General features: G+C 45.0%; 1 protein-coding gene across 2 annotated transcripts in view; it reads right to left on the bottom strand.

Annotated features, from left to right (window-relative positions):
- Positions 1 to 10342: 10342 nt before the first annotated feature.
- ACTMAP (actin maturation protease) overlaps positions 10343 to 19071 on the bottom strand; it is a 222185-nt gene continuing 213456 nt past the window's right edge. For both annotated transcript variants that reach the window (XM_085625776.1, XM_085625775.1), the window contains exon 7: positions 10343 to 11214. In XM_085625776.1, the coding sequence (XP_085481902.1) occupies positions 10874 to 11214 (341 nt within the window). In that variant the 3' untranslated portion in view covers positions 10343 to 10873. The remainder of the gene's footprint in view (positions 11215 to 19071) is intronic.

Raw genomic sequence — 19071 nt, forward strand, 5'->3', positions numbered from 1 at the left:
ACCGGAAGAAGCGTTAAACCACAGATCCAAGCCAAGCTGGCCAAATTTGCATGGTCCAACTCGGGAGAGGAGAAGGGGTACCCGCCGCTGGAGGCATCTGATGCGCAGCAGGCCCAGCCGAAACAGCAGGAGGTCACACTCCAGGACCTCATGGCGGCTATAACGAGAGTTCAAACCTCCCTTGAGACCCGCATCGACACAGTGAATGTGGAGGTTTCCCTCATCAGGGCCGATCTCCGAAAAATGGACTCTCGTGTGAAAGAAGTGGAAGGGATCACAACAGACCTGAACAAGGACACCACCGTACTGAAACAGCAAGTCGCCTAACTGCTAGAGCAATAGGCAAAAATAGGGATACAACTGGACGAGTATGAAGGTAGGGCATACAGAAACAACATACAAATTCTTGGCGTCCCAGAACGCATGGAGGGGCCTGCTGTTGACTTGTTCATTGAAGACCTAATTCTGAAGAAGCTGCAACCCAAGAGACTCTCAAACTATTTTTCGATTGAGCGCGCCCACTGCGTCCCCGGAGGGCGGCCCAAGCACGGGGCCCCTCCGCGACCTATCATAGCTCGGATCTTTAACTTTCGGGACCGCGACATCATACTTCAGTCCGCACGCGCCACCCCACCGCCCAAGCTGGAAGACAGTGCGGTTACTTTTTTCCCAGACTTCACCACCAAGGTTCAGGCCCAGCGTCGCAGTTTTTTAGCGGTCAAACGGGCGCTCAGAGACAAAGAGGTGAAATATGCCATGTTCTTTCCTGCAAAACTCCGGGTGGAATCTGATGGTAAGGCCTGGTTTTTCTCCTCTCCGGATGAAGTATGGGACTGGCTGGAGGGCTGGCGCTGTGTTGAGAAGCCTAACAGAAACCGCAACGAAAGTTCTCGGACCGCCAGAACTGATCTGAATGCTGGACACTGTGGAGACGTCAACCGGCAAGAGAGAGACTCGGACTAATTGTTATGCTACTAGAAGCCAGATTCCTTCGGATCTGGTAAGGGTGCGAGTGCCACACTTGTGAGTTGTTGGGGGGATGGGACATAGGTCACCGACTGGGGGCCTCTTCCTGGTATTGGCCTTCCATGTACAGTACTTGGCACAAAGGCATGTGATTGTAATGTTGGTCCTGCAGTGGTCCCCGGGAGATAGAGGAGAGAATGGGGGCAGGGACTCACTTATCTAAGCGTGATGTATTATGTTCTTCTCCTTATAAAGTAGCGGGGGTGGGACGGCTGCAACCCTAGCACTGATCAATGGGGGGTGGGGCAATAGGCACTCTGCCTTGTTGGGGAGTGGGTAGTTGTAAATCCACTGGCAGGGGTGGCAGGGAAGGGGGAGGGGAGGGTGGGGAGTTTTGGATTATGGTTTTGGTCTGTGTTCTATTTTCAGATCACACTTGGGAGACAGTCGGATCTATTGTGGATTTCTCCCACTTCACAACTGTGGTACATAGTCAGGCTGTTTTTTAACCGCCTGCTGCCACTCTGCATCCATCGATGCTCACACATAGGGAGCGAAATACATGACACTGCTATTGCCCACTCACGGGGCATATGGGCCCCTGTACATCTTTCACATTCAATAAATGGCGGGTGACACAATAGAAACTTCACTATCTGTTCTCACGTGGAACGTCCATGGTCTAGGGGACAACATTAAGCGAGTAGTGGTACTGCAATATCATAAGAGACATGCCCCAGATCTGGTTCTCCTACAGGAGACTCACCTAGTGGGAACAAAGAGTCAGGCCCTTACACGGTGGGGCTATAAACTCCTGGTCCATGCGGGATTTACCTCTGGCTCTGAGCAGCCTCGCACTCACCCCAACCCGCACATGGGCAGACCCCCAGGGGAGGTTTGCAGTCCTAGAAGCCAGCTGGGAGGGGAAGCCACTCAATGTGATATCAGTGTATCTACCGCCGAATCTGGGAAAAGAGGCCCTTGTAGACTTAGGGAAAATCATTGTAGCTCTCCCAGTGGGGATTTTAATCCTGGGAGGGGATTTCAATATGACGATGGATGAACAACGTGTTAGGCACCCTCGACACCCTCCCACTGATCACACGACACATATGATGGACTTCACCCAAGCCATGGGCCTCGCGGATGTGTGGCGTTCTCTGCAGCCAGACATGACTAACTTCACGTTTTATTCCAACGCACATAAGAGTATGTCCCGCATAGATTACTTTCTCACTAACCTGGTGGATATTGGACACTTTAGACACCCTCAAGCCCTACCTAGGGGTATTTCTGACCATTCCCGGGTGTGGGTGGAGCTCACCTATTTTCAACATAGGCACCAAAGTGCTATATCTATCAATCCGTGGTTGCTCAAAATCCCAGACATTAGGGAAAGTTTGACTACCCAGACCGCTCACTACTTTACTGAAAATGTCGGCTCCGTTGAATCGGCACAGATTTTGTGGGAAGCGTACAAAGCAGTGGTGAGGGGCAAAGGTTAGTAGTGAAATTGGGTTATGTTCACAAACAGAATCAACAGCTGCTTGACCTAGAGGCAGAGCTCCGACAGCTGGAAGAACAAACTTTGCGCTCACCCGGCGAGGACACCACACACCAATTACATATTAAACAATTGGAATACAGATCCTTGGCCAGGGAGAAAACTCGGGCCAAACTGTTATGCACACAACACACACTGTATGAAATGGGAGACAGGGCGGGCAAGATGCTGGCGTGGCTGGAGAGACGGGAACGGGGAGAGCGCTGGGTGCCCAGGCTGACCCTGCCTGCGACGGGGCCGGTCACGTACCCACAAGGCATTGCGGAAGACTTTGCTGATCACTTGGAGTGGGTTTATACCTCCTCCACTACATATACGGCAGAAGACTCATGTCAATTGTTAGCTGACATGACGTTACCTACCGTATCTGACGCTGACAGGGAAAGGTTGGCTCTCATGGAAGACGACATTTGCAAGGCCATAAACAGTATTCAATCCGGGAAAGCAATGGGGCCCAATGGCGTTCCGAGTGAATTCCTAAAGACTGTAACCACGCAGATAGCCCCCCATCTGAAAAACATGTTCAATGAAAGCTTTGACAAGGGTATCCTCCCACAAGATCAGAGGCTTGCCTCGGTTGTGGTCATCTGAAAACCGGGGAAACCTGCAGACAGTTGTGGTTCCTATCGACCAATCTATCTGATCAATGACGAAGCCAAAGTCCTGGCTAAGCTCCTGACCAACCGTCTCATCCCTCTTCTTTTGTCTCTAGTCCACGCCGACCAGTCTGGCTTTATGCCAGGGCAGAACACCGCTCTGAATATTCACCGTCTCCACAATGTTTTGGGTAGACAGCGCTACATACAGGAAGATATGGTGGTGCTTGCTTTGGATGTCTCTATGGCATTTGATTCTATAGAATAGCCCTACCTCTTTCAGGTGTTGGAGCGTTTTGGGGTTTGGCCCAAAATTTTGGGGTTAGATCAAATTTTTATATGCGGACCTGCGAGCCCAGGTTAAAGTTAATAACTGCTTATCCCAAACATTTACAATAGGCAGAGGCACCCGACAGGGCTGCCCGCTCACCCCTCTCATCTTCTCTTTGATCCTGGAACCGTTGGCCTCCTGAATACGGAGAGACGTGTCTGTTAGAGGACTGAAATGGACTGAGAATCATGAAGATATAATATCGTTGTATGCCGACGACATACTGGTGTACCTAGAGTCTCCCGGTGCATCCCTAAATAGCCTCCTACATATCTTTACTAACTTCGGCAAGTACTCAGGCTGCGCCATTAACTGGACAAAATCAGTTATATATATTCTCCATGGCCAGACCCCGGGCTGTGACCTGGAGGTGGCCTTCGATGGTTTCCGCTATTTAGGGATTTTTTTTACCCCTGACCCTCGTCTCTCCTATGACAAGAACTTGGCAGCCCCTCTAGACAGACTTCGAAAAGATGTCACCCGCTGGAAAACCCTTCCTCTGTCGTTACTGGGCAGAGCAACCCTTTTAAGATGTTGGCCCTTCCTCGGTTTTTATACGCCCTTCAGAACTTCCCATACCCAATCTCTGATTCGTATTTCATAAGTATCGATAGTGAGTTGAGGTCACTGCTATGGAGTGGAGGGACGACGCGTATTGCATTACACAAATTGTCTAAGGGGTGGTATGACGGGGGGATCGCCCTCCCGGATATGCGACTCTATTATTGGGCCTCGCTACTCATCGCAGTAAACCACTGGTTGTACCGTCCATTGGCCCCGCATATATGCTTGACAAGTACCAAATGGGCCGGGAAGGGTATTTAGGTGCCCTCTACACGAAGGTCCGGAAAGGGAGGTTGGTGGGTCCCACGGCATGCACGGTGCAAATCTGGCATCAGGCAACCAAATGCCTGGGTTGGACAGATGTACTAACGCAGTCCACCCCGCTGTGGTACACACAGAAGTTGGGACTCTTGTGCCATCACCGAGGGTTTGACAAATGGGACGCGATAGGACTCTCCAATATAGGCCACCTTGTGAAAAAGGGACGAACTGCAAGAGAAGTACGAAATGACTCAGGGGGAGGCGTTTCGATACTTGCAAATTCGTCATGCTTTAACGACCGCTCTCCCAGACATGAGTAACCTCCCGAAATCATCTCCTCTTGAGGATCGATTACTGTCTCTGAATCACTCCCTGACAAGGCCATTGCCTTAACAAACCGCAAGCTGTGTAATAACTTACCCGACCCTTTTCTAGTTCTCCGTAGCCGGTGGCAAGCCGACATTCGCAACATGGACGACGATGACTGGCAGACAGAGCTGATGTCACCGAGAGAAGTGGCCACTTCACTTTGCTTTCGGCGCATTCAATTAAAAGTCTTACCTCTCCAGGGTTACACTAGCTAAAATTGGGACGCGACAGGATGTATCTTGTTTGTGTGGGTGCCACCAGGATGCTACCTTTTATCATACTATCTGGGATTGCCTATCCCTGCGTCCCCTATGGGAGGGGGCTACCACATACTTACAAGACGCACTAAATAAACAGATTCACCTCACTCCATCAATGGGGCTCCTTAATATTTGGGAACCATCTGACCTCTCTGAAACAGAACAACAATTTGTTAGCTTGGGTTATCTGTTGGTGAAGAGAGCTATTGCAATGAAGTGGGGGGTGGCGGGGCAGCCGTCGATAAACTCATGGGCGGCTGAGCTAGATAAATGTATGGTGGCAGAAAAAAAAGTATCCAAAATCAGGGGATGCCCCAAGAAATGGGACAGAAAGTGGAGTGGGTGGAATTGATATCGTGGAAACCTATGTGTATCTCTGACTGTAGAATTGGAAATGGCTAGAGAAAAGCATCCTACGCTTGACACACTATAATGACTGTCTAACTATGTTAAGTACTCTGTACTTGAAGTTTTAATGTCAAATTATCTGCGATTTACACATGTGACGATTGGAACTTTATTATCAATAAACAAACCAGTTTAAAAAAAAAAGAACTGGCTCATCATTCTAAAAGAGAATGGTTGTAGCCTTTTATTACAGCATCTTAAATCATTTGGTTATTTGACTTCTACAGAACATTTGATCCCCATCTAGCCCCCTCCATCAGGAGAATCTTGCTGCTGAGAGTACTGAAGTAGAGCACCACAAGAAAATCTTCAGATAAGGACCTCAAAGTGTTATCAGGCAAATATCCTTTAACGTAAGCCTCTATCTTTCTGTACTCTGTTGCCAAGTGGCTTTATATACACAAAGTCTGAACTTGACTCTTCCCATGAGCGGAAGCCAATAGGGTTTCTCAAAGTCAGTAATATATGGTCACAGTGGCCTACAGTTACCTTGGTGCATGATTTAGAATTCTTTGAAGCATACCCGGGATATTTTTGGGCCCCCTAATAAACAACACTTTGCAATACTAAGATTCTATGATGGCATCTGGTATGGTGGCATCTGGCATGGTGGCACTGTCTTGCTCCTCAAGGAACAGCTGCATCTTAGCTTGAACCCGTAAGTGGAAGCTGACGTTTCTGGTGAACTGATTAACATGTCCTTTTCAATAAATCAATCAAAGCTATTCATAGAGCACGCAGCTACCTCAACTGAGGCGTCCCAGCGCTAACACTTACTCTTGATTATTGCTAGGAAACAAAGCACGGAGATATAAACTCCAACAACAGCTTTACGGGTTTTCCCCAATGCACTTAAACTCCTAATCGACCCCAATTTCCTAATTGGGGGTCCTGAGCTGATCAACATCAGCTTTGTATGACTAGCATTCACTGATAGCCAACTACCCCTCAACTAAAGCTGAATAACATAATTGTATTCACATTTTGTCCTTGACATGTGTAAAGGAAATGTGGAAAGTACAAAATACCACATCAGCATCAACAGTGCCAAACTATGAACACACTCTCACATGCTAGAATCTGCATTTCCCTTCAGTACATATGTTGGCTCATTGTGTAAAACATGTATTCAATTCAGTACAAGTATCTCCTTTGCCCAAGTTATGTAAAGCTGGATTTAATTACAGTTTCAACACTGTCCAATAGGTAAATGACTATTTCCGTGCCTATATGCACATTATTCCCCATTTTTGAAGTACAAACTGCCAAGTTAGAATACACAATTCACCACAGTATGTTAAGCACCATTAGCATGTAAGGCTAGTGCACACATTGCCTTCAGTATGTAAACACTGTTACTACAATATTTCCAGCCCACACTAAGCACTGCTGCCGTGGATGCAAGGCACGATTGCCATGCCAGTCTCCACCTTGCTCCAATATGTAAAGCACCACTGTCAGTCAGTATTTGCTGCTCACTGAAAGCACCATTGCCATGCAGTGTCTAACTCCTTGCCCCCCATTGTGCATTAAATCATGCCATGGTTCAGTTCCAAATGTATAACAGGGCAGATGACAGGCTATTGCAGGCATGGCTACCTGATTACCCACACCGTGTACCCCGGCACCAGCAACATTTGGGACCTAGAGCTATGGATCAGATGGGCACTGCTGTCCGACAGATGCAGTGGTGCCCTGGCAGTAAATTCATGTAGACTAGCCAGACCAGAATGAAAGCTGCTGCTTCATTAGTGCAAGCCAAGAGTAAGCATGCTCATGGGCTGCAGAAGGAGTCATATTTCAGAAGGAAATTGTTATCCCAGATCTCTGGTGATGGATCTTTGATACCAAACGACTTGTAAATCTATGTTGTTCCATGGTGTGGTACATGGGGAAGCAGCTGAATGGGACTGGGACTCAGTGGTAGCTCTTCTGCTAAGGCGGAGGAGCATTGCCCCACATGAAAAATAAAATTATAATAACATGACGTTATCATAATTTGTTTTTTACGGTACTGGCACAGTTTGGATTTAGGGGTGGGGCTGTCAGCAGGGGGAGGAGTGGTATGTGCACTTAAGTGCACATGATGATTCAGGCGGCCTTTTGGACCCGCCAAACCACCATGTGCACTTTGCATGTTCTCCACTCAGGCTGCATTACAGCCTGGGTGGAGAACATACCCAGACTCCCCATACCTCTCTGAGCGCCGAGCCACAACACTCAGACCAATCACAACGCTGCTATCAGCAGCGTTGTGATTGGCTAGGGAGCCTGATCAAAGTAAGAACGGAGGAGAGGTGGCGGCGACCGGGTTAGTGCAATTTTCTTTTTTTAAACACCTCTCCACCCCGCCTGCCCCAACACCACGGCCCCATAGCAGCACAGACTGCTGGGACTGCTCAATCCAGCCATGGAATACTGAGGCGTGTCTCACAGGGACGTGCCGCCCCAGCATCCCTTGCCTCATATGGCCAGATTACTAGTCAAGCGGACTAAGGGGCATATTTAGGAGCCCCTTGCGCTGCCAGAGCGTCACTTTTTGTGATACTCCGGCAGCGCAAACCTTGAAATCATTTGAATGAGGCCAGGCAAGGCAGCACAAATCACTGCATTGCCTTACTCTGCGCTCAGCAGGCATTCCATGGGCGTTGCGGTGGGTGTTCCCATGCAACACCAATGGATTCTGACGCTTTCCCAGATTTACAAGAGCATGTAAACCTGAGGAAGCGCCAAACCTTGCGCCTCCCGAGGTGATGCGTAACGCAGAGAAATTACTTTTTTCTCCTTGTTTATTCCTCTGTCTATGTGTGCTAAATTCTCTAGGACACAGAAAGAGGAAAAAACAACTCAGGAGTGTTTTTGTGCAGGGGGATGCCCCTTCTTGCACAAAAACAATCCTGCACCATGGTGCAAGGGTGCCTGGGTTGTCGCTAGGCTGACAAAATGACACCAGTGCTGGGGCAAAGGACAGGAATGCACCGTATTAGAAAAATATGGTGCATTCCTGCCCTTTCACTTTGATGTAGGGCAGCAAAGCAAGGTGACTTGCTGCACTGCCCTGTGTCAAAACCTCATTAATGAGGCCCCAGGTGTATAGTGGGCACAAGCTTCCAAATGCCAAGCTCATTAGGAGAAGCAAGAACACCTAAACAAACTACTGCTTCCACTTCATGTCCATATCAATGATTCGAGAAGCAAGTGGTTCATGCCACTGTGGTCCTCCACGGCTTGAAGATACCTAAAAATCCTAGCATGAGAAATCTAACTAATAATTGGCGCCTCAACTAAATTAGATACACTTCAAACATAAATATTTAGCACACTTACTTTGGGACACAGGCCAATCAATGGTAGAATAGATGCTGAATCAGAACTACCCTTCTCAGGCAGGCTGGACTTTCAAAAGTGGGCACATTCATCTGGGACATGCAGTAGCCTTTTCCATGGGTGTGTAACACAAACTAGAAGCCCCATGCCTTGCAAAACAAGGTGAGGGGCCTCCGACAGTCCTGCTGCTTTATCTCTGCCAAACTGCCAGCATTTAGCGACACATAAGGCCACCTCATGTATACACAAAGGCCTTTGCCTTACCCGGCCCTGGATGAATGATTGGAGCCCTTCTGCAACCAGGAGCTGCAGGAGCCAATATTACAATATTGTCTTTGGTTCACATTGTTGATATATTGGAGTGGGGTAGATTGTAGTGGAGTGAAGTGGGGTAGATTGGTCTGGGGTAGAGTGCAGAGGGGTAGAATGTAGCATGGTAGATTGCGGTAGAGTGGAGTGGGCTAGGGTGGGGTAGATTGGGGTAAGGTGGAGTGGAGTGGGCTAGAGCGTAGATTGGGGTTGAGTGGAGTGGGGTGGGGTAGATTGGGGGTAGAGTTGGAGTTGACTGGGGTAGAGTGGAGGGGGTAGATTGGGGTAGGATGGGATTGATTGTGGTGGAGTAGATTCGGATAGAGTGGAGTAGACAAGTGGTAATTATTGGGGTACAGTCGGATAGATTGTAGTGGAATAGGGTAGACTGGGATAGACTGAATTGAGGTAGATAGGATTAGACTGGAGTGGGGTAGATTTAGGTACAGTGGAGTGGCGTGTTTTGGGGTAGAGAGGGGAAAACGTTGATTGTAATCGAGTGGGGTAGATGAGTGTGGTATATATTGGAGTGGGGTTGATTGTAGTGGCGTGGTAGATTGGGGGAGAGAATGTAGCCAAACAGCTAGGGCGGTTGACCTCGAAGCTGGGGAACCGGGTTCGAGTCTCATCAGGGACGCTCAACATTCTATGATTCTGGGCAAATCACTTTTCTCCCTCTGCCTAACAAAAATGAATGTGTGCGTCTGTAATGTAACTGGTGCTCATGCAAAGCGCTCTGATATCTTCGGATCTAGTTTGCGCTATATAAAACTCTGCACCCAAAAAAATTGGAGTGGAGTAGATTGGGTTAAATTGGAGTGGGGTAGATTGGGTCAGGGTGGTGTCGGTAGGTTGGAGTAGATTGCAGTGGGCTGAGGTAGAGTGGGTTGGGGAAGATTGGGGTACAGCTACAGAGTGTGGTAGACTGGGGTGGATTTGAGTGGAGTAGATTAGAGTAGAGTGGGGTAGATGGAAGCTGGGTAGATTGGTGGAGAGTGGAATGGAGTAGTGTAGATTGGGGTAAAGTCGAGTGGGTTTGATTAGGGTAGATAGGATTGGGGTAGAATGAGTGGGGTATAGTGGAGTGGGCTAGTATGGGGTAGATTGTAGTGGAGTTGGGTGGAGTGGTAGGTAGATTGGAGTAGAGTGGGGTGGATTAGAGTGGGGTAGACTAGAGTGGAGGGGTAGATTGGGGTAGGGTAGGGTGGAGTGGGTAGATTTTGGGTATACTGCCTGATGGCTCAACTTGAACCGACCTGTAAAAATAATGTTTTGTGGTAAGATGAATGCGTGAAGTTCCTGGCTTTCGCCCCCCAATCTGATGCATGGTAATAATAAATCAAATTTAAAAAATCCATCCCAAATCCATGATGACAACAAACTTAAATCCCGTGCATTAATCACAAAAACCCATCCGGTTTTAATGCACAGTTAAAAATTCATGGTCCTCTCGCCGAGGTAGGCACCTTAAGCCAGGCGAATGTAAACCCCGGTAGTTTCATTCACGGCCAAATTTTCAGTTTGCTCCCTTGGTGCGATGCCCAAATTCAGACTGTGTCATAGAAGGCTGTTGTGTGCACTGTGCGTTGCGCTGTCCCAGCTGGGTACTGTAGTATGAACTTTGATTAATCGTGTCTGACAATGTTTCATCACAGCGGTGCTTTTGCACCTTTGCCCATGGGGCTAGTTTTAGGGCCTCCTTCTTAAATGGGATGAGCTAAGCAAGGCCAGAGTTGGTAAGTTTCCGCACCGTTCCAAATTGAAACATTCCGTTTGCCGTTCCATGCCCTGTGCTTGGCCTGGTTGTCATAAGATCGATTTTCTTCATAGAGTTGCTATCAGCTCCCCTGCTTCAATGACAGCCCTGGTTGTGAGTGGAAACTTTTTGTTCGCATAGCCCTGTTTTTTTTTGCCTCACTTAAGCCCATGCTTGATGCTCTAGGCCGGAACCTGGGTGTAAAAGGACAGTTTTTCCACTCAGCCCTGCTTTCACCCCACCTTCCGGCAGCACGTACGTCTTCCCGTCACTGGCTCGCTTGGGGTCCAGCTCGAGCAGCTGCAGGTTACTCTCGCACACCTGCTCGTAGCTCCAGAGCTGGGACCGCTGGCTCTTCCCCTGCTTGGCCAATAGGAACATCTCTTCCACTTCTGGGTACGGCGGACATGGCGAGTCTGGACAAGGGTAGAAGAGTCCTGGCACGTCTGGATCTTCACGGAAGCCTTTGCTAGCGGAACTGCCCGGAAAACCAAGCACTACACCTGCACAGGCGACAGAGAGAGGGGGAAACCTAATTAGATTTCGCTTGAAAACAAAGACCTGGCGTTTGTGCACAACAGTGAGTGGTTGCATAAGCTGCCCCTGCGCCCCCTCGCATTCCTTTGCTGAAAACTACATTCGAAAGATGCACGTGCACGCCACCGCGACATGTCGTGAGCACACACTCTCTGGGCCTCACAGACGACACAAAATAATGAACACTAGTAAATATCACTTCGGCCAACACCCTCCCCCTATCTATGCACTCCAGAAGCAGCAACTACTCACCTGTGCTTCCAAGCGACAGGAAAGCATTTAGTAATGCGACCACAGATTACAGTACAAACAGTTACTCCTGCAAATCACTTCCACCACTCTTATCCAAGATTTCGGCTGTGGACTTTAGTGTGGAGTAGCTGTCACGGTGACACTTTACCAACAGACAAAGTAGCCAAAATGTTTCAGTTGTAACTGTAAGAAGGAGGCGCTGAAAGAAACTGCTCGGCAAGTGGTGTGGTTTTATGGATGGTGTCACAGTCTTGTATAGCATCTGCTGCTGGCTTACAGCGGGTCCAGGCACTGTCCGTCACCAACAGGACACATCTATCAATGTCAGGTACGAAGGCATGGGTGTAAGCGTGACAACCCTTGACGTCAAAGGCCTCAGGGAATATAAGGTCAGATAGTCAGATATATTGCTAAGAAAGGAAGGTCAAGAAAAGTTGACTGGAAATTTCTGGTGTCATGTCATAGTCAGGGCCACTGGAATTATGCAGCAGGTGAGCATCACATCATGCAGCATTGCTGACTAAATTATGTGGCAAGGAAAGGCAAATAATGTGGCATAATGTGGCACTTTAAAAAATAGTATTACTTCATTACTTTGTAAGTTTTACACATGGTAATATCGTCTGGGAAAACATTTCACATCATTAGTATCAGCTTAACAACCAAATATGGAAATAAGCAACCAAGAGACGACCAGTTAACCTTTGCTAAGGGCCTTCCACTGTGCGCCAACATTTCGCCACATTTTTAGTAATTTTTGATCCGTTTGAGCTAGAGACAATTTTTTTGGGTTATAGTCTGCAGGTTATGTAGCAGGTGATGGATTATGTGGCGAATGAGGCAAATCCACAATTATGTGAAAAAAGCTGCAGTATTGCATAATTCCAGTAGCTCTGCTCATAGTTTAGACTTAATATAAAAATCTATGCAGAGCCGTTGCCCTTATTTAATGGTCTCACCTTCACTTGCTTTACCACTATAGCATTAGTAATGCATTCGCCAAGGTACGCTTGCTGTGGAACCTGACAAGCACAAGTGACAGGTGCGAGTGGATCAGCACCTCATCTTTTGGTTTGAATTGTATTGTGCATGTGCCGTGCGTGGCAGGTATGTAGAAATCTATACTCTAGTAGTCTAGGGGATTTTGGGCCAGCCTCCTTCAGCCATTGACCTTTTCTGCCTGGAACCTCCAGCTGTGGGTTTGAGACATTGTCAATCACATCTTGGCTCAATCCACAGGACAATCAGTCTGACCATTTTTGTATTGATTGTTTGGATGTGTCATTCCACCTCCATTGTAATGAGGCATTATCCAACAGTGAGCTGAAAAAAATCATCTGACAACAAGCATTGGCAATGTCCCAAAAATGTGTTCTTGGCAACCCTGTTTTTTTTTTAAAAATGTATTTTTTTAAAGCGTAAGCAATCATCTTTAGAGTTAACAAGTGACAAAAAGAAAACAAAGTAAATAAAAGTATGCTTAGAAAATACTGCATAAAAGAGATCGGCCTATCACCCATAACAATTTAATGCACTACGTTTTAGGTAATGTGCACGTGTTATAGGGGAAATGCGATCACTCACAGTGCAAGAGAGCCAGCCAATGGCCAAAGTGGACTGACCCACAGTGTATGCTGTGGTGGGTGGATGAAAATATGAATGACAATTTAAGAGATAGATGAATGAAGATGACTAAATGAAAGCCCCGCTACATATATATATGTATGTATTATTCATATATGATTTGTTTTACTACAAGGGGCTGGTGTGACGACTAAAATCTTCTCTAGTCTGTACCTAAAATGTATGTAACTGAAAAAAGTGTTCCTTATTTTTCTGTAGCAGCCATCTTTCTGATTCTAGTACTGGCAAAGCTAACAACAGCATGCCATAATCATCAAACCTATTGGCTTTGCCTTTGACTCATCGGGGAATATTTACAAGCCCCTATTGCCACCGCAGCCTCACTTTTCAGGACGCTGTAGTGGCGATATGGGTTTCGCCTTATTTACAAAGCAGCATTAACGTGGCTTAACGCTGCCTTGTAAATAAGGCACCCTTTAACGCTATAGCGTGAAAGGGCAATGGGGGTCGTGGTGGATGTTCCACTGCAACACCCATTGATTTGGACGCTGCCCTCTATTTAAAAGGGAGGCGTAAATAGGAGGCAATGCCAAAATTAAGACCAGAGAAAACCTGGTCTTAACCTGGTGAAGCAAGGAGAAATGTTTAATTTCTCCTCGTTTTTGCTGTTACTATATGTGCTTCGTTGTGCAGCACACATAGAAACAGCAACACACCATTGACTGTTTATGGACAGGAGGGTGTCTCTTCTTGCACATAAACAATCATTTAAAAAAATGACGTTTTGCAATTTTTATGTGTGCTACATGAAGCAGCACACAGAAGTTACAAAACGCCATTTAAATATTGTTTTTGTGCAGGAAGGGAGAACTTCCTGCACATAAACAATCTTCCCCTCAACGCAGAAACCCTTGCACTATGGTGCAAGGGTGTCGGCGTTCGCGTTTGGCTGCTAAATTTAGCGCCAGAGCAGGAGGAAACGCAGGGCTGCACCATATTGTTGTAAATATGGTGCAGCCCTGTGTTTCAGAAGTGGCGGAGTGCAGCGTTATGCCAGGAAGGCTAATACCGCACTCCGGCACTTCTTAGTAAATATGCCGCATAATTTGGCAGTTTGAAAACCTCTCATAGTTTCTCATCGACATACATATTGTTTCCTTTTAGTTGTTGTGTACACAAACATTTTCAAATCTTAAAAGATTTTCAATATAGCCCCCCATCTAAACAGCCAGACCTGCATGCAGGTAAGAGTTTCAGCAGCAAGGATTAACACACTAAGATATCTTACTTGTTGTCTGGGAGGTGGAGTTTTGGTTCAGAGTACCTTTTTCAAATGATTTATTAAAGGAAAATGAAGGACAGGAAACAAACTACCTCATGACCTAGAGATGTACTCACTTCAGTACTTTATATAGGGTTTATGATTGAGAGGATCTATTGCCCTCCAACTATTGGTAACTTAATATCCCACAATCATGGAGCAGCTTTTTCATCTTAAACATGGACACTGTGTAAAAAAAAAAAACAGTGCGCTATGTGAGCTGAGGGCTTGCTAACGACAGAGTTAAAAAACAAAACAAAACAAAAATGGTTATAAAACACACTGATGCCGCAAAAAAGGATTTTCCCACCCTCACTGATAACCACTGAACCTAAAAATAACCAAAATAACAAAACACGAAAGAACAAAAACTTTCCATACATTGAAAGAAAAAACAGGCTGGACTTGCCCTTAAACTTCCCAGCCGCAGGGTTTGGGGTGACTAAATGGAATCCGCCCAAGAGTTTCACAAGAAGCAGAACGCAGTCAAGTGTTTGTCTGACAGGACACATACCTCCAAAGCTGCCAAGGTGCCTCATGTCAGGCGTGACTCCTTCAACCAGTCCTGTCTTTTTAACCAAGGGCATTTTGCTTGCTCAGACTTGTAGGCCTATTCTTGCAAAAGGAAAAACAAAATTGCACGCCCCAAAATGCCAATTGCTACAGATTAAAAAGTAGAGACTGGTGAAAATTGGCACACATTGGGCTTGGCAGTACGTCAGACTCTGGTGTTTAGCCGACAGCATGTGCATACTTGACAGGAGATGTATAAAAGGAAGATGGCGGTGTTTATCTGAGGGGAGATACAAATACTAGGCCTGATGTTTACCAGCTAGAATGCACAAACCAACAGACCCAGATTACTAATTAGGCTTATAGCCCCATTGGCTGTTAAAAAATAAAACACAACACGTCGGGAAGCCCAAAGTCTAACTTGCGTTTAGTGCTAGAAAAGGGTCACTTGGAGCATAATGCTAAAATACATAACATTTTGGTTGGCTTATCTATTAGTTTTCTCTCAATACAAGTCTATGGAACCTAATCATGTATCAGAAACTAGTTACTTTCAGCAAAAAAACGTATCAAATGAGAAGGTGGCAGGATCATTTCCCAGAGGGAAGCGGAAGATGTCCATGAGGAAAACACATCATTTATGAATACAATACTGAACGAGGTTATCCTCTGAAGAAATGTGCACATGTACAACCATGAATAACATGCGACCTGGACCTATTAGAACTATGACATTTAGCTAGCATATTTGAGGCTAACGGTACTACAACATGGACATTTGTTTATAAAATATGTCGCTACCCACTTATACAATAATACTGTAATATGCAGGAATATATGATTCTGTTTTCAAATAGCACAACACAAAAACAGTTGCTGATAATGCCAATTGGCCTGGCCTGGAGATGAAACTGCTCCTTCAGTGACTGGTGAGTTTGGGTGCTCAATACATCATCTTCATAGATGCACTCTGTCAATCATTCTTGCACTTATACATCTGTTCATCAGCCCACCGACAAATGCAAAATAAAAGAATAAAAGTAGAAAAAAGAAAATGTCACTGCGGAAATATGGAGGCATAAATAAAGTGAAATATCTAAGTGGGCTGTGCAACCGTATTGTACATAGTGTTTCATTGTTTTAAAGTTCCAACTTGACTGACAAGTTTAAAAGCAATGTACTGGCCATCTTGAAACAGTAAAACATAGATTCACTATGCACAATACCACTCCAAGGTGACCACTCCGTAAACATCATGGCATCCATCTTGGAATAGTATTGTGCATAGTATATAATTGTTGTACAGATCCACATACTTCTTCTGAACTGGTGGGCAACTTGTAATGGTAAAACAGTGTTGCACTATGGACAATAACTTCCAAAATGGCTGCCCAATCTGGAAGAAGTGTCTACACAGTATGAGGGGCACAGCAGTTGAAGCAGCAAGGGTGTGACCAGTTGCACTGTCTCCGTCCTGACTTGCAAATAAACCCCAACAAAGTATGAGGAGAAGGAATGAAATGAAAAGTGACTATAAAAGAAGAAATGGAACACTGAAGAACTCGCCTACTATTCCGTGGCACTGCAGCGTACTTATTTTCAGTGAAATGTGCACGTTATCGGGCAAGATGACATGGGAGCGCAATGGAGCCAATGACTGGAGTGGGCTAACCACTGCCCCTCTCTCTCTATATATATATGAATGTATTTATATGAATTTTTTTATTACAGGGCCTGGCACACAACTACATGCATCAGGCCCTCCGAAGAGGGCCTGGCATGGACTAGCCCAGGGTTTGACTAAGGGGGTTACACAACTCTTGCCTACTATGGTAATTTGTGAGATTCCATGTAATAAAATATATGGCAATATGCTTTAACACAGTGTATTAACAATCCATCTGTAAACTCCTAGGGTCCGATTCACAGAGGTAAACTTAAACATTTTGTCTTAACTTGAATTTGTGAATTCACAAAGGGCATTTACGAGAAGTATCTTTATGTCCACACTCGAGGCAGAGATCACATTGCTCAGCATTCTTGTTTATTTTTGTCTAATCTATGTGTTACAGACACAAGTAAGATTATAAACTGAACCACTGTAACAATACATTTTACAACTAGTAACACTAGTTCTTCTCCAAATAGTTAAAGCCCATATACACCTTCACACTGTTGTGTTACCCCAGAGGACTAAAGTCATCCACATAATTCGTCAAAGATTCATTATTCTCCAAAGTCCTCTGCTCACATCTGCCTTCTCCAGTTAATGATGAACTCGTGAGGGGCAATACAACTGTGTGAAGGTGTATATATATATATGGGCTTTAACTATATGGAGAAAAAATTGTGTTGATCCATTTTGTCAACGAAGAGTTGCTATTGCGTGAACATTGGGGAGATGAATCCACAGAATACAATGAGAGGAGACCTAGTTTAATGAGACCTTTGGGAAGTGATTCATAGCCAGTATTTGACCGTTTATTCCATAATTCACTAAAGCCCTGAAAAGGGGCGAACATTTAAGCCACAAAACACATGTTGGTTGTACTGTAATATTACCGCAGTGAGTAGAGATTGCTAGATACAACATCAACTTCATATAATCACATTGATATTTTTTTCGGAATCACTTCACTGTGTATTAATATAAATGAATTAAACATTATTATGATATGGATAGTATACTGAACAGATTTTTTTGTAAATAATAATGATTGTTAATGAATGTTTAGAATGTAATGTGAAGTGATGTACAGTAATTGCTCCTTTAACATGAACCCTGAAAATTGGTCAAATAAATCTGACTAATACAGAATTTAAGTGAATCCATGTTTTTCGACTCTACAGCAGTTGTAATATTTATTGTTACAGTGATTTATTAATTTGTGGCAAATGGGGTTGTTTTTTAGGGAACTGTCAACCTTAGTGAGTGGAGACTAGTAGGGTCACTCGTATTCGTTATGAATAGCATTTAACTTCTCTACAATTCCCTGCATTTGAACATAACTGAAACACAGTCTGGCTGGCCTCATTAATCAATAAATTAGCCTACCACGTAACCAAATGTAATGAACCTTCAGAAGCAGTGCAATACACAATGGGAGCAGTGGTATGTTATGATTTTTTAATTAAGCATGCATGTGCTGTCTAATACGTCAATATAATGCCCACCCACATAGGAAAATGCTGGATCATACTTAACTGCCCATACTCATTGCGACTTAATGATAGCCATCTCAGGAATCACGTGATATACTGTACTGTCTGTATTATTCTCACAGGACACTTTAGTGCACAACATTACATGTTAAACACAACATAAGACATATTTGTAACAAAGCGCAGGTATTCCATGTGCCTATCACTTGGCTGGCAACAGTACCAACCATTAACAAACAATACACACAAAATGGTGAGATGGCCTGACTATATAAATATGGCATTTCACTGGGATAAAAAAAGAGGATATGTAGAGAACCTATTGCCAGTTTGTGGGACAAGGTGACTTCTTCATTAGTTTCTGAGCTGGGGGAGGAGGTCAAGCTCCTTCGATGACTTGAGTGGGCACTGAATGAGCAATGCTGGTGTAGAGTCATAACACCGTCTCCCTTCCGCATATACCCTGGTGCTGTTTCTCTAAAGAATATCAGTTCTTCCCATGGATATCATCACATTGTGGTACTTTAAAACTTGTTTTTTTAACCAAATATGCATTTACCATGTGTATTAATATACATCTATGTAATTTACACCTAAAAAACGTTTTTACAAAAAGTTTTTACAACGAGTTTAAAAACATAATGGATTGATAAAATATGTAATAGGAACACAGAGTACATGATTATATTTAATGACTGTAAAAAATCAGTCCAAACAATATTGTCTCACACCAATGAAGGTCGAAATGCACATTTTAAGGAGCTACCAATAAAACAAGCATTGGCATAGCCAATAGGTCTCGCCTTTGGCACATTATAAGTATTTAGTGAGATCTATTTTAAGGTATGTTGTAGAACAATGTGGCTGCTGTGTTCAATACTTTAAAGTTTTTGTGCAAGTTGTGCTTAGTGTAGTGACGTAAGGGTAGTGGCATGGTGTGGAATGTAGTGGTGAGTTGTGATATGATGTGTATTGGTGGGATGTATGGGTG

Source organism: Triturus cristatus, chromosome 9, assembly GCF_964204655.1.
Source record: "Triturus cristatus chromosome 9, aTriCri1.1, whole genome shotgun sequence".
Classification (NCBI taxonomy): Eukaryota; Metazoa; Chordata; class Amphibia; order Caudata; family Salamandridae; genus Triturus; species Triturus cristatus.